Below are 17,197 nucleotides of genomic sequence, written 5' to 3'. Positions count from 1 at the left end.
TCTAATATGCTCTGGAACGACTGGTGTCATTATCAGGCAGAAATGATTAAAAATGGAAATGAAGTATTCCGCTTTCTAAGTCACACAAATTCCAGCTTTCAGCCTGGAACATAGCATGAGATGTATATTCAAAATATACTCTTTACAAAGAACACCTTCTGTTACCTTTATACTATTATCTTGTTGAAATTATTAAGTAGATATGGATTATTTTTCTTTTTAATTAACAAGCAGAACATTGTCTGCAGAAATGTACTGAGAAAACCCTTTGACTCCAGATCCTGTTCCATGCCAGATTTTATTAAATATGTTATGTCTTCTTGCATCCTCATTCTTGCACTGTTTTTTTTATATATATAATCTGAAGTATAGCCCAGCACTGCACACCGTTTGGTCCAAATTATCACCACATCTCTACCCTGGACTGAGGAACGCAGTCTTTGTGACCTATGACTGGCTGTGAATGACAAATCAAAAGTCAGCATTTCAGAAATCAGCTGGTGTTTTATTTATTTATTTATTTCTACTGAGCTGCAGCAAGGAGAGGAAAGGGAGAATGAAAGAATCTGAAGATAAAGGTAAGGAAAAACCTATGGCTAGTTACAAAGAAATGATGCCTAATTAATATATGAGATGCTGTTTACAGTCTGTTCTGCTGAGTAACCATTTTAAAATTGCATCTGAGCATCCTGCATCTTGAATGCAAAGAATGCTTGTTTAAAAATAAATACAGTTATATAATATGCTGAAATCTCCTTCTTATGTCAAAACCTTTCATATTTACTATTTGATGTTCAAATCAGGAGGCCAAATTCATCAGTCCATAGGTATGAATTGAATATGTGTTATTGTAAGACTGGGGAAATAATGGTTTACTTTGTGTTGAGGCTTTATTTAAGTGTGTGTGTGTATGTGTGAGTGTATGTATAGATAGATAGATAGATAGATAGATAGATAGATAGATAGATAGATAGTTATCAGTTTATATTAATACCAGCAAAGAATAATGGGATGGATCCAAGTTAAAATATTAACAGCAGCATGTGATCTGCCGTGGATAAATAGACTTATGTTTCCTTTTGAAGGAGAAAGCAAATATTAAAAATATCCAGTCTTTCAGGATGTATGCATCAAATTGACCTTCATAACTGTATCAGGGTAATATGCCAAGATCAAACAGCTTTTTCTCCTTTGGAAAACACAATTCTAAATACCAATTACATATCATCTCACATTTATGTTAAATTATTTCTGCTTTGAAAGCTAAAATAGTGAAACCAAGGCTGCCCAAAGGAGTGATCGTGTGCTTATCACAATATTGTTGATGCAGTGACATGACATTACCAATAGTGTTCCATGTTATAGGTAGGCTGTTCCAAAACATTCTAATAAAGGGTTTGGCCTTGCTGCTGCAATGCTTCTTATTTATACTGTTATGCACAGATTTTTACTATCCCTCAAGCTGGCGAAAATGATGTGAACATCGATATAGATTATTCAGGTGCTGGATTTGTGTTGAGGCCTCCATCTTCTGATGCTCTAATGAGAGGGAACAGTACCTCTCAGTGGCAGCTTCATTTTAGTGGTAAAGGCTCTTTCTATCAGTTCATGTAATTTAGGTGCTAACCGTGGCAGCTCGAACACAATACGGGGGATACGCTATATTTAGCCAGCTGTGACAGCGTCTGTTACTTTCTGATCCAAGAAATGCTCACGGCTGATATGCGCAGCATTTACGAATCTCTTTAACCTTTAAGGAGAAAACGTGTTTTGCCCTTGAAACTCTTGTGTGTGTATTTTTACTACATACCGATGGTAGTATAAGCACTCTCATTTAATTGCTGACTGTACTAATCTGTTCCACATACGGCTTTTACCCGGCTGAAGATTAATCCTCAGAGTAGAAAGAAAGCCTAGGCCTCAAGCCTGTCTGTTGTCTGTTGTGTGATTCTATATCCCCTGTCACTTTTTCTGAGCAGTGCTGCTGTGGAGTTGTTGTTGGGCATATTAAAATACCTATATTCTCCCCCACCTCACAAAATTTGTTTTCAGAGTAAGACCAAAGAAGAAATTCATTATTAAATATACAACTACGTATCATAGAAGAGGTAACTATGTGGAAGACTATTGTAGAGATGATTTTGGATTAACAAATTATCTGTAAATAAGTTAAACTATCTTACTAACTGAATTCTATAGAGGTTTCAGGATATATTTATTATTACTACTTCTCCTTCTCTATCTCCTCCTCTTCCAACACCTATACCACCATCACCATCATCTCCTCCTCCTCCTCCTCCTCCTCCTCCTTCCAGTCTCAGAGTCTCTGTTGCTGGCATAGTATTACACCAACACGGGCAATTAGCAGATCTCTACTCTAAGAGATAGTTTATACATTCAGCTGAATCAAATGGAACTGGAGTAGTTCAGTCTGCATATGGAGGTTGTATATTTTAAGGCTGCTTCACCAAAAATAAACCCTGCACATACAAAAAGTAACACACCAGGAAGAATGTAAGGACTTGAACTCTTCTCTCTTCAAGGAGGTTTTGTTTTTTAGATGTGGTTTTACTGGATCAGATGCTCCCCACCTGTGGTGGTACAGCCCAGGAAATCTTTACAACTTGAGTCTGCTGAATGTATAAATTGGGCTTAATATTCTATTTGTGGGTCGGTGGGTGGGACTCTAAGTGCAATTGACTAGTGTCTGTGTGGGAGAGGGTCAGTGTCCTCCCTGGCAGGGCATATGACTCACTTGGTTGGTTATTAGGCAAGGGGCACTTTTCCCAATTTCTGGGGTATGACTCACTCTCATGAGCCATCTGCCTGCATTACATAAACTTATTCCTTGTTTAAAAGATGCCTCTGACACAGGACATTTTTTTTATTGCTGCACTTTCTTTGGGTTAGACACTGCAACACGGATTTGTTAGTAGTTTACAAATGATTGCCTATAGGCGATCTGAATTTAGGCTGCAGGCCATAATTAGATGCTTTTGCCATTATAAAACAGCAACAAATTGCAGATCTAAGCACTAAAAAAAGAACGATATTAAAATTAATATATTATTAGATACTGTTTAATATTTTAAAGCCAGTGTGGTGTAGTGGCTAAAGTGTTGGACTGGGAGTCAGGAGATCCGGGTTCTAGTACCTATTCAGCCATGGAAACCCACTGGGTGACTTTGGGCCAGTCACACACTCTCAGCCCAACCCACCTCACAAGGTTGTTGTTGTGAGGATAAAATGGAGAGGAGGATTATGTATGCCGCCTTGGGTTCCTTATAGGGAAAAAGGTGGGATATAAATCCAATAATAAAATAAAACACTTCCACTCCACAGCACAGCTTATTCTTTGCTACATTAATTGCCAGAATGAATGATGTATAGGACCAAAGATGCAAAAGACTTTTGGGGGTGATGACTAATACAAAGAAGCTACCATGTGGTTAATTACTATTAGTTTCCAGGCGAAGTATGAAGTGTTGGTTATTACCTTTAAAGCCCTACATGGTTTGGGTCCAGGTTACCTGCGGGATCGCCTTCTCCCGTACAATCCGCTCTGCACACTCAGGTCCTCTGGGAAGAATCTACTTCAGCCAGCAAAAATTAGATTAACAACTGTTACCCATAGGACCTTCTCTGCTGCCATTCCCAGACTGTGGAATGGCCTGCCGGGAGAGATCCACCGACTCAATAGTCTTTCTGAATATAAAAAAGCAATAAAGACTGAGCTCTTCTGGCAGGCCAACCCAGTCGAATTTTAAAATGTCTGGCTGTTATTTTAATAATGTATTAGTTTTTATATGTTTTAATCAGTTTTATGTATTTTATAATATTTTGTATTTTATGTTGTTCCCTGCCTCGATCCTTATTATTATTATTCTTTATAAACTTAGGAATATAAGAAGCTGCTTTATACCAGTTTAGGCTGATATACCAACTGCGCCCTTATCTAGACAGAGATAGCCTAGCTACAGTTATCCATGCTCTGATAACCTCTCGTTTGGATCACTGCAATGCGTTATACGTGGGGCTGCCTTTGAAAACAGTCCGGAAGCTTCAGCTGGTACAAAACAGGGCAGCACGGTTACTAACAGGGACTGGCCGACGAGACCACATCACGCCAGTCCTTTTCCAGCTTCATTGGCTGCCAGTCCAGGTCCGGGCCTGATTCAAAGTGCTGGTATTAACATTTAAAGCCCTAAACGGCTTGGGGCCAGGCTATCTGAAGGAACGCCTCCTCCCATATGTACCTGCCCAGACCCTAAGGTCATCCTCAGGGATCCTTCTCCGCGAGCCCCTGCCAAAGGAAGTGAGGCAGGTGGCTACCAGGAGGAGGGCCTTCTCTGCTGTGGCACCCCGGCTGTGGAATGAGCTCCCTAAGGAGATTTGCTTGGCACCTACATTATATGCTTTTAGATGCCAGATGAAGACTTTTTTATTCTCCCAGCATTTTAACAGTCTATAAATACATTTTAACATGGTGTTTTAAATTTGTAATTTTGCATTGCAGCTGTTTTTATCTGGTTGAGCTTTTATATTGTATTTTTTAGTATGGTTTTATACTGTTGTTTTATACTTTGAATGTTTTTAATTTTTGTGAACCGCCCAGAGAGCTCCAACTATTGGGCGATATAGAAATGTAATAAATAAATAAATAAATAAATAAATATACCAGGGCAGACTTTGTCCATCTAGTCCAGTATAGTCTTCTCTGATTGGCAGCAGCTCTCCTAGATGTCCAGGAAAGGTAAGCCTGTGTGCACCAGTTGCTGGAGAACATGAGTGGAAGGGTGCTGTTGCACCATGTCCTGCTTTGTTGGTCCCTGGTTGACAGCTGGTGGGCCACTGTGTGAACAGAGTGCTGGACTAGATGGACCCTCGGTCTGATCCAGCATGACACTTCTTAAGTTTTTATGTGTATCTCATCACCTGGTACCTAATCTATTTTTTTTAATGGAGATGTGAAGGATTTTGCATCAAAATCATGAGCTCTTACCGCTAAACTATTTCATTTCATTTCATTTCGGGAAGTATTCAGTGCTACCCTGTTATCTTATTGCTTAACTGTCTGTACGACTATTTCAGTTTCTTGCCATCCTCAGAAATAGTTGTTTATAGTGGAGCTCTTGACCCCCTGGCAGTTTACTTACTATCCTAACATGAACATGCTTTGGCCGGTACATGTACCAGAGCAGGTTTGACAAGACTTATAATTTGGTTTAACTACTTCAGTGTCTTACGTTAGTAATTGTCAGGAATCTGTTGTATACAATGTGTTTGCATGCATATGATTGTTCGCGCTTTGGCATACTTTTTATATACTAGACCATGTTTTTTGCACTAGACCACTGAGGAAGAACTGTATGTCAAAACATGTTTGGTCCATTTGGTATTGGTTATCTTTGGTATGTTTCCCCCAGCACAATAACAAGCTATTCTCTATTATTATTTAGATGTATGCTTTTCGATAATACAGATAAAATAAACTTATATAGATTTTTCATATATATTTATTACTAGTAAGTCCAACCTAGTTGTTTTGTTGTTGTATTGCTTAGGGTTGTGGAACGCTTCCTGTCTTGTTTGGACAACGATGACCCTTCCCAATCCTTGCTTCTGTCTGGGGTGCCCAGCTTGAGTCACATGGCAGCTACTGCACTGCATGCTCCTCTCATGCCTTTCCATCCAGACCAGAAGACATAGGACAAGGGTGCCATTGCTCTAGCTTCCAGGAGGGGTGCTGCTGAGATGGGAAACAATTTTACCGTGGGCTCCTTCATGTGGCGAATATCTGTTGACATTACTAGAACAGTGTGGGAAGCAGTACTTGTGAACCGCCCAGAGAGCTCTGGCTATTGGGCGGTATAGAAATGTAATAAATAAATAAATACTTGCTTCAGGGCTGCCATGCTGCTAAAGGTAATGTTGGAAGGGAGCCCAGGACATGGCAAGACAATTCGAATGACCAGTCATCCTGCTAAAAAGTCACTATTTTCAACACACTGGTACCCATGTCAAATAATCTTAAGGCCAAATGGGGCACGATGGCCACAGATGTATCTGCCACAATCACATAGAATTGACCTGAGGTTTTTTGGGGGGCGGGAGGGGGCGGAGAAAAAAAGGAATATTATTTCTGAAAGCGAAAGAAAAGGTATTTTCCTACTTGTGTAATTGGGTATTCCACTATAGCACAGCACCACCTAGAGGTTATGTAGTGGAAAAGTAGGAAAATAAAATCTCTGTGTAGAGCTTGGACCTCCATTCTGTGATGAAACCAAAAGTAGATACAGCAATTAACAGTGTCATGTAGAAAAGCTCATGGAAAATGCAAAAATGTTGACTTTTGGCATGGTAGCAGTGACTGGAAAAGGAACAGGTTCCCCACTTCTCTGTATTTTGAGATTGAAATTGGCAGTGTAAGGACACATATGCCTTTCTCCACAGACATATGTGGGCAATGCGTTTGCTGGGCCAGTTCCCTGAGCAGGTGGTGGCCAACCAGCTTCAGGCACTCTTGGATGAGACCAATGAATAGATCTATTTCATTCAGGGTTCAGGCTGGATTTTGGCATGAAAACAGCTTTGGTCACCCTCTATGATGACCTATGTAGGGAAAGAGACAGGGTGAGTGTGACCCCATTGATACTCCTTGGTTTCTCAGTGGCTTTCAATACCATCAAACATGGTATCTTTTTGATGGGACTGTCTGAGCTGAGAATCAGGGATACTGCATTGCAGTGATCTAGTCCAGCTTGGATGGCCTGCAACAGAAGGTGGTGCTTGGGATATATTGCTCAGTCCGTGGAGTCTCCAGCATGGATTCCTCAAGGGTTACCCCCCCCCCCAATACTATTTAACATCTACATGAAACTGCAGTTCTACTTCTCCTTTTCATCGTCACTAGGTGAGGCTGTGGATGTGCTAGATCAGTGCCTGACTGTGACAATGGACTGGATGAGGGCTAAAAAATGAAGCTCAGTCTAGACAAAACTAAGATGCTGTTAGTGGGTGGTTCTTCTGAGTGATGGAGGATGTTCAGCCTGTTCTGGATGGGATTGCACTCCCCTTTAAGGAGCTGGTTTGTAGTTTGCCTTTCCCAGCTTTGGCTGATGGCTCAGCTACACCCCTATCTGGACAGGATAACCTGGTTTCAGTAATTTATGCTTTGTTAATTTCCAAGCTAGAGTACTGCAATGCACTCTATATACAAAATGCGGCAGCCCAATTAATAATTGGGACCTGAAGGTCTGAGTTTATAAGTCCAATAGTGGCCCACTTGCATTGGCTGCCTCTATGTTTCCATATTCAAGTTGCTGGTTTTAACCTATAATGCCTTACATGGCTCGGGACTGCAATACGTGACGAAATGCCTCCTGACTTGAACATACTCAGACACTACCTTCAACATTCAAGGCCTTCCTCATAGTGCCACCTTCAAGGGAGGCTTGGAATGTGGCAACAAGGGAGAGGGTCTTATTAGTGGTGGCCCTTGACTATGGACTGAGCTCTCCTTTGAGGCCTGTCTGGCGCCATCACTGTCAGCTGTTCGGTGCCTGGTAATGACTGCCTCTATTCCCAGGCATTTAATGGCATCTGATGCGGCATCTATTAGGAAAATATTTTGTACTTAAATTGTTTTAGCTGTTTATATTGTTTTAATTTTTGTTTTTGTAAAAAATGTTTCAACTGTTTTTATCATATTGTGCTTTTTTTAATGCTGGTTTTTTTTTAATGAATTGTTGTAAACAACCCAGAGAGCTTTGTCTATGGGGTGGTATAGAAATGAAGTTGTTGTTGTTGTTGTTGTTGTTAAATAGTAGTAGTAGTTTGTATCCAAATATAACATGTAAAAGTGAGAAGCAGTTTTCAGAGAGCAGGGTACACAGACATTTTACTTCAAAGAGAGGATTGTGGTACTGCAGCATGGGAATTGGTAGCTGGCAGGGAGCCTGCCATCATGGCGCTCCTTTGGTGCTGCAGTGCTGCTAAACCCTGCGGTTTTGCTGTTGTGGGTTGGCAGCAGGTAACGCCTATGAAGGAGGCAGTACGGGCTTTCCGGTGGCAATTTTGGCTCACCAGGATCGGCAGCTGCACCTTGCTCGCCTTCCAGTGACCAATCAGAGGTCTCCTTCCACCTGGGAATCCTCTCGACTTGACGCCAGAGCAATGTCAGATGGCAGAAGAGCCATGGTGACCTCGCTCTAGCAGGAAAACTCCCTGCCTTTCTCAGTGCAGAGCTTCATTTATTTGCCCCTCAGTGGCTGCAAATTGGCAGCTGCATCATATAAGCGACACAGCGCCAATTTGCAGCCACCACTGGGCAAAGATGACATTTAGACAGCCCCAGGGAGTCCTAACACGAGGACATGGTGTGCCAGCAAATAAATGATTGCTAGAAGGTTTGCCAGCTGGGGCATTTGAAACAGTGCTGGGCTTCTATTGCATTCATGCAACTGTTGTAGGCCGGCAGCGCAGCCAGCTCCAGGTTTTGAGGGCTCTTGAGCACAGGGCCGGGCAAAGCTGGTAGTAGGCCCGGGCCAGATGGAAAATGGAGGGCCCATTTCAAACTGCTCATTAAGTATTTTTTTAATTAGTTCTAAATACGTATGAACTAGAACGAGTTATAAAAAAAGTAATGGCAAGCAGTTTTGAGAAGACAGGACACCCTGGAGAAGAGGCTGATGCTAGGGAAAGTGGAAGGCAAAAGGAAGAGGGGCCGACAAGGGCAAGATGGAGGGATGATATTCTGGAGGTGACAGACTTGACCTTGGGGGAGCTGGGGGTGGCGGCAGCCGACAGAAAGCTCTGGCGTGGGCTGGTCCATGAAGTCACGAAGAGTCGGAAACGACTGAACGAATAAACAACAACAACATATAAGACATCACTTCTTCACATTCAGAAATGCTTTACGTGCTTTTCTTTGGGCAAATTCATCATCAACAACAGAAAGATTAAGCAACGTTGCCCAGGGGGACTTGGAGTAGGCCCCCTCAAAATCATAGGCCTATGCCCACTGCCCCCCCTCTGCCCAGCCCTGCTTGGGCAAGACAACTTCAAGAAGCCCCCTCCATCAGTGAGTCTCTCTTCTCCCCCCACATTGTCACTAGCTGCTATTGCTCCTTATCCCCTTTTCTCATCCTACCACTTGCTTGCTTGACAGACAGAGAGCCAATGAGCAAGTAGCCAGTGGCATCTACTGTTCCTCTTTCTCACTACTGCCATTGTCTGGGCCAGAGCAAGAGGCAGGTAAACAAGCAGGTTGCAGTAGTGAAGAGGAGGAGCAAATTCAGGGGGTTCCGGTCAGTGGGAACCTGCTCTGTGCCCATCAGGGTGGGGTGTGGGAAGCGTGAGTTTTTTTTAACTTACCATTTTGGTGGAGCGCTCGTGCACTCCTTTTCCTTTAAGAAAAATAAATCCAAAATGGCGGCTGCGATGTCGCGCGCCACGTGTAGACAAGGGCGATGATCTCATGATCATAAAATCATGAGATTGCTGCCCTCCACCCCTCTCGTCTAGCCATGCCCTCTGTTGGGTCATGCATCAGTCCCTTGCATTTTTGTGTGCTGTGTATCTTGTGTATGTATGTCTATAAAACCGTAATTTGTTAGGTATTATATTTAGCCCTGGATGAAGGGGGTTATCATCAAAATGTTGGTCAAGTGGCACAAAGAAACCTTTTTCTTTTGTCTACTTTTGGTGTACCCCTGTTGTTGGCTGGGTTTCTGGATTGTAATTCCTTTTTCTTGGAGTTTTGTAATGGGCAGTGGCTAAACAGTAGAAACTAACTGGATGGCTGCATTTGTGGTGGGAGAATTGTGCTTGGCTGTCCTGCAAGCAATACTGGATTCATTTTCCACCATGTTCCTTCACTTGGTTCAGCCATGACATATTCAGCCTACCCAAACTATGTATGATGATCCGTTCGTGGCATGCCACACCAAAAGCTCAGGAGGAGTGATACAGTAGCACAGGGCAGGCAGCTCCTATCACAGAGAATCACCTTAATCAATACTTCTTCATAATACTGAAAGCTCTCTCAAGTACCAGATGGCAGCTTCCCACCAGAGGTATCCAACTGTGTAGCTTAAAGAGGATCTGGCTATTGTGAGAAGCAAATAGACATTCTCTTCTGCTATTTCCATTTGTTTATGACCCTGTGCAGAACACATTCTTCCTTATTTGTGCTCCTTCTGTTTTCTGAACAGGAAATTAAGTAAAAATAAACAAAGACAAGTCCTGTTCAAAAGAAAAGAAAATGTCTAGCCTCGAAGGTGTGGCTTTTAATTAATTAAATTAAATTATTTTAATTAATTTCATATCACAATGACTCTCAGAGGGGTTGCAAATGGGAATTATTCCTGCAGGTAACTGTGTTCATTGGCAACCCAGTTCAGAAAGAATGATATTATTAATATGCAGAATTTCAGTGAAGTTCAGTCTCCTTTTATGTGGAACTTGACATAATGCATGTATCTCCTTTGCACAGTATTACATCATTTTTAGTGGCACAGCAAGCATGGAGGAGAGAATGTAGGAAAAACTACCTGGAATTGTTCTAAATACATGACAGATATCTCTCTCTTCCTCTCTTTGTAATCTGTAGAAAGGAGTCAAACTAAAACCATGTCCATTTTCGTCTTGTGGAACTGTGAATAATTAGTGGGGCAGCATTTCATCACATGATTTTGCTTCTGAAAAAACACGGGAAAGAAAAAATAGTAAGAGGAGAAAAGATGGAGAGGAAAAAAGTCCAGATAAAGAGCATATAGAGGAATGTCCAGCTCAACGAAGGGCAAACATCAGGCTTGTCGGATTATTTATTTATTAATCATTCGTTTATTCATTAAATTTGTGAGTCACCCAATAGCTAGAGCTCTCTAGATAAGAAAAAAACCAATAACACTAATGGCAAAACTATTAATAAAACACATTAAAAAGTATTTCTTTAAAAGCAGAAACAAAAAAATCAGCATTTAAAAGAGATAAATAGCAAAGCAGTGAAAAACACAGAGTAGCTGATTTTAAAATAAAGCAATAAACATTAAAAAATAGAGCAAGCAGAAATTAAAAATACTTTTTAAAGGTATCCACTTTGTTTTGCTTTTACTAGAAGCCTGAGATCCATCAACTGCAGCATTGCAGAAAACACATACATTTAGGATTAAATAAGACCAGGAATTTGTTTTGAGTACCAGAACTAGTGGCACCTGATGGCTCCAATTTCAATGAGGTGGTGAATCTGCTCCAGGTTTTTGTTAGAACCAGTCAGCACGCTAAAGGAGCTGAAACCCAGAAGGATTCATCAGAGCTACCACTGACCAGAACTGAATGGAATTCACAGTCCTTCCACAGAAACTCCTGCTCATTCCAGCTGTATAGTTTAAGTCATCCTATTGCTGCTGTTGTTAAATAACTGGGAATCAGAAACCTTTGCCAATCTATAGTAAATCATTCAGAGATGTATCAGGAGAGCCAGCCATGTCTGGGGAGGTGGAAAGCGGTTCACATTAGTGGTCCACGCTGTGGTGTGCCCCGGGTTGTAAGAAAGGGGTTCACAATAATGGTCCACGCTAAGGTGTGACCCTGGCCCTACCATCCACCACCAGTGCCCCTGGGATGTCAGCCAAGAAGCAGAATTGGTCAGCAGGCAGGCTGGCCGATTGCAGGATCCATGCCCTATGCCACCACCAAGGCTATTCAAGTAAGTCAATAAAGTTGTGGCCAATTTATTATCCAGCTATGCCTGTGTGTCTAATTTGTTCTCGTCCCTTCGCCAACCAGACCCAATAAGCGCTGCGCACACAAGCAGCTCGCTGTGTATTCACACACTTCTGAAACAGAGAAGTCCTGACCCTGAGGAGCATGCAGGTGCAACCATCTGCCCAGGCAACATGCACACATATTTCCCCTCCACAGATTCTGTCTTGACAGCTGCCCCCACTGATCTCCTGAGTGTACAAAACAGCTGAGACACTTGGCATGAACGTCTTTAAAAGGCAAACTGCGCTGCTAGTAAACCAAGTTCCAAAATTTACATGGATCTGTGTGGAAGTGCTCCAGGGGCAGCTACAGAGAGACGCTCTGAAAAATTGGCCGGTGTGTGTAAATGCTGCACATGGACCACTCGGGATTGCAGCCACAGGGTGTAGGTGCTGATCTCCCCAGAATCATTTCAAACCACCATGTGATTTTGTTGACATGTTTTTAAACGTAAATTTCTTGCCTGCCTCCATTTTGTTTTTCCTGCTTTTAACACATATTTTCTGCTTACTTCTTTCTCCCAGCACCTCCTTTCTCTGCTAAAACATAGGCTGTTGATAGAAGTTTGGCTATTGAATTTATTTTGGCCAGCAATTAAAGACCTGACCTTTCATCAATGATAATCAATGTAACCTTTTCTAGAGAGATAGCCAGACCACTCCTAATGTAATCAAATCAATACACGCCAGTATGGGCTAAGCACTTTTAGATAGGAAAAAGGACTCCCAATAGATAGGGCTCCCAATATCATCTTGGGTCCTCTCTAGGTCCTACACAATGGTGTTCGAGTTGGGATCAAGCATGTAGCTAAAGGTGCAACAGTTTAATCCAATCCCTATCTTCTCAGAAATAAGTCACAATGAGTTCAATAGGACCTGCTCCCTTGGGAGGATGTTTAGGGCTACATCTTAACAGTGTGTGCAACTGTGCACATGTCTACTCAGAAATAAGTTCCACTTACTTAAATGGAATTTACTTCCATGTAAGTGGGTATAGGATTACATCATAAGAAAACTACCCTCCCTTTTATTGACTATTGCATTTGCTTCCTTTTCACCTGCATCAACTCTATTTTAGTCCATAATCATCTAAATACATTGGCATGTATTGATTTGATTACATTAGGAGTGGTCTGACATCACTGTGAAAATGTTTTAATATTATGGTCTAGAAATGTGTTTTGTTCTTTAATGCACCCCCCCAATAATCCTTGTAAGAAGAGAGATTTAGAAAGGAGGCAAGAAGGGTTACTACTATCCACCCAACTATGTTTATACAGTAAACCAATACAAATGGGATGACCAGTTGCAAAAATCACACCTTTAATTGGTTGGTGCAGCTTTTTATTCTTTTCTCTTGTAACAAGCTGCTTCTGCTGAACTTTATAACTGCTCTATCCACATCCTCCTTGGTAACCTGAACATCCCAAATAAAAAAGCATCCCATCTCATCTCCCTTTGCTATCGTCCTGCAATTGGGGCTATTATTATTATTATGCTGATGATAGTTTCTAGGTGACAAAGACAGGGCTCGTGTACTTTTACTAAGTGGACAAATGTGGATTTTTGAGGCAGTTATACAGTTGTGAGCATTTTGCAGGTATAGTGTAGTAAGCAATGCTACTTGCACTGCACATAGAATAGAAATGTAATGATTTTATGTCCATTTTCTCTACCCTGTGTATAGAGACTGTAGTTCTTATATGAATAATTCTTTAAACTGACATTCTGGAGTGAGATGTTTCAGGAGTGTGCCATACTGGTGTACTCTTTGGAAAAGCTGATACTAAGAATGCTTTTAAAATTCTGTATTTTACTCACATGATGCTATATTTTACTTTCTGGGAATCCCAAATGCTTTTAAGATGTCTTGGTTGTACCAAGAAGCCATTCGAAAAACTAGTGAATGCCTTGTATATCACAGGTTTTACTTATATTTTTGTTTTGTTTTGCAACAGTTTGTATCTTTTGGTAACCATTCTTTTAGAATATCCATTTTTTATTTTTAAAAAATAATAAAGAAAAAATATAAATAAAACAGTTACCTAGCCGACCTCTTACAGCTTTATTGTATTATTATTTAGATAATGCCTATTGTGCTAAGTGCTCTGTAACATTGCCTCAAAGTAAAGCTGTGCCCCACTTTTACCTAGTGCAAATGATATCAAAGTGGAAACTGAAAAAGAAACATACTTTAAAGCTAATTGAAGGAAGATAATTCTTGTAGTTAGTACCTTAACCAACCTGTAGAACCTTGAAATAAAGGTTAAAGGTGCTGCGTTTTGCCCCCCTCCCTCCCTCCCTGCAGACAGGCCGCTTTAGCTATTGGGTGGTATAAAAATGCAATAAATAAATAAATAAATAAATAAATACATTTTAAAAAGTGCAGCCACTGAGCTCTGCTTAGTGCCTCCGCCAGCCCAGCTTGGTGTCCTGGGTGAGTGCCCAACTTGCCCATCCCTAAGGCTGGCCTTGTGTTGATCCTATGAACACTTTGACAGTCTGACCCCATACAGAATTAAGCATGCTTAAAACACATTGATATCATTGGTCTAGCTCTGTAATTGGCTTGGGATGTAGGGTCATAGTTATATGTACACTTCCTTGGGATTAAGCCCCATTTAACTTGGACCTAATCTACAAGCAGGATATCCAAGCAGGATATTGCACTATGAAAGTGGTATATAAAAGGCAGGAGCCACACTACTGCTTTATAGCGGTATTGAAGTGCACTGACATCTGCTGGGACCCATTGACACATACCATATGACACATACCATATACCACTTTCATAGTGCTATATCCTGCTTGGTGTAGCTCCTGCCTTTTATATACCATTTTCATACTGCTTTTATAGTGCAATATCCTGCTTGGTATAGATTAGGCCTTGGTGTGACTTGCTTCAACAGGAATACATTCTAGTTATTACTTGGTTGTCCCTACTACAGGGCATTTAGACTTGCATTCTATGCTACAAATGTCTACTCAGAAGTAAGACCCACTGAGTCCCACCTTATCCAGGTAAATGAGTACAGAATTGCAGCCAAAGGCAGTTTAAGTGATTTATCAAGTATGGTTTATTTAAATTCTATCTTTCTCAAATGATGAATATCTGAAAAAGTGTTAATGGTATTTTCTTCCTATGAAAATCAAATTAGACTATCCCCCAAAGTAATGTATCTGTGTGAGTCATACTTAGTAGTGCTTGACCTGTATAGTACAATCCTCTGCATGTCTGGTCAGAAGTAAGTCCCATTGAGTTTAGTGGTGCTTAGTCACAGATAAGTGAGTGTATGATTGCAGCCTTAGGGGCAAAACTATAATGTGTTTGGACAGAAAAAGTCCTACAATTCCAGCATTCCCCAGCCATACCATAGATAGTTGAGGAATGCTAGGAATTGTAGGACTTTTTTTCTCTTAACATGCATAGGGTCATGCCCTTAATGCTTTTAAGGATCAGACTCAGCAGTCTGCTTACCTGAATGCTGGCAGTAAACCAATATTTTCCCCCTACGGATCACATCTTGTGTCAACTGTTTTTGTTGGACAAGTATCTGAATATTCATCACAATTTCTGATAATCTCAGTGTGACAGAAAATCCTTTTGATTTTTCATATTGTTTTTCTGTTTTGCTAAAAAAAAAAGTGGTTCAATTTTCAAAGAAAACCCCTCAAAAGCTTTCTTAATCCTAAATCTATTCCTTTTTGTTTGTGCCAAAGACAGGGAAAATATGTTCTGTTTTAATTTAATATGAAGAGGAATTAAGATATAAATCATCAGATCTCAGTTTGTATTTTATCTCACTTCTGTCTTAAAACCATCAACCTATCATTTCATGAGCTGAAGCTCCCATTCACAAGTTGCTATTACTGTTTGATGTGGTAAAGTCACCACAAGGTGATGATATTGCTACATCAATTTTGCATGAATATATTGCTTGAATGGCAACATCATGGACAAAGAGCAGGTATTTGCAACACGTGAAGTAGAGTAGTATTGGTGAATACAGGCAATGAGGGATCATTGAAGGATACTCACCAATTCCCTAAAGCAATTACAGCCATCCATCATCTGAAATTACCAATTGACCATAATTTGCTCTAGCCTAATATGTGGAAACATACACCTGCCATCCTTCTGTACACTGTACTCTTCATTGGTGTGATTGAAGCCAATAGGATTGCATTAGAGTAAATTACTTCAAGACTAAAGTCTAAAACTGTGAATATAGGCACTGGGTTCAGATGCTCACTTTGCTACATAAAAAGACATGGATTCTGACAAACAGGCCAAACATAGCCTTCCCCAATCTGGCGCCTGCTTGATGTGTTGGACTAAATCTCCCATCATACACAGTCTGCATGATATTGATGGGAGTTGTAGTCCAACACATTTGGCACGTGCCAGCTTGGGGAAAGCTGCTATTCAAGTACACGACCAACATCTAAGAAAATGTACATGTTTGGTATGTTTGTCAGAATCCAAGTTGGGGAACACTGCATTGGGATAATCTGATTTTTTAAAAAATAGAAGCAGGAATTCTGGCATATTGATGCTGTTCAAGCAGGAGTGACAAGAGCTACATGTACTTATATTCCCTGTACTTAAGTATATCACTTAAGTATATCATGATCGATTTTAAAAGTAATGTTAGCTCTGTGTTCGGTATATCACCTATGCTACTACCACCAACCATTTTCTTATTAGAGTCATTGAAACCCACAGTGCATAGAGTTGAGAAACCACATTCACCTCTTGACAAGAAATAAAACAGGGCAGCTTTTCCCAACCTTGTGCCATCCAGATGCTTTGGACTTTAATTCCCATTGTATCCAGCTAGCATGGTAAATGGTCAGGAATTAGACCTGTCAAATTCCCTCTTGTACACAACTTTTAAAGGTGCAGGAGCCATGTCCCCCCCCTTTTTTTCCTTTTTGCATATGGCCATGCTAGTGTGAAGGAGCAGGAACCCTGTCCTCCTTTGCAGCTGTTTATCTTCACATTAATTATAGGTATTTTTATGTCATCTTATCAAGAAGGAAGCATTTTAAAATTGGATTTGGAGATGCAGAAAATGTGTCCTAAGGAATCCAAGGGATTTGACCAATTCACTCCATAATCAGCTGTTAGAGTTGGGAAGTTATCCAGGTTACCCACCTGTAAACCTATTTTCATGAGTTTGAATTGTAGCCCAGTCCTATGCATCCATTCATTTGTTCATTCATTATTATTATTATTATTATTATTATTATTTATTTATTTATTTATTTATTTATTTATATAGCACCATCAATGTACATGGTGCTGTACAGATAACACAGTAAATAGCAAGACCCTGCCGCATAGGCTTACAATCTATTAAGTTGTAGTAAACAATAAAGAGGGAAGGAGAATGCAAACAGGCACAGGGAAGTGTAAACAGGCACCG

At 40.7% G+C, this 17,197-nt stretch overlaps 1 protein-coding gene across 1 annotated transcript in view; it reads left to right on the top strand.

The window, feature by feature from the left end:
- Positions 1 to 374: 374 nt before the first annotated feature.
- DNAJC6 (DnaJ heat shock protein family (Hsp40) member C6) overlaps positions 375 to 17,197 on the top strand; it is a 76,345-nt gene continuing 59,522 nt past the window's right edge. The window contains exon 1 of the mRNA XM_063137785.1: positions 375 to 578. Within this exon, the coding sequence (XP_062993855.1) occupies positions 464 to 578 (115 nt within the window). The 5' untranslated portion in view covers positions 375 to 463. The remainder of the gene's footprint in view (positions 579 to 17,197) is intronic.

This window comes from Elgaria multicarinata, chromosome 1, assembly GCF_023053635.1.
Source record: "Elgaria multicarinata webbii isolate HBS135686 ecotype San Diego chromosome 1, rElgMul1.1.pri, whole genome shotgun sequence".
NCBI lineage: Eukaryota > Metazoa > Chordata > Lepidosauria > Squamata > Anguidae > Elgaria > Elgaria multicarinata.
This window is presented reverse-complemented; position numbering and strand designations above follow the sequence as displayed.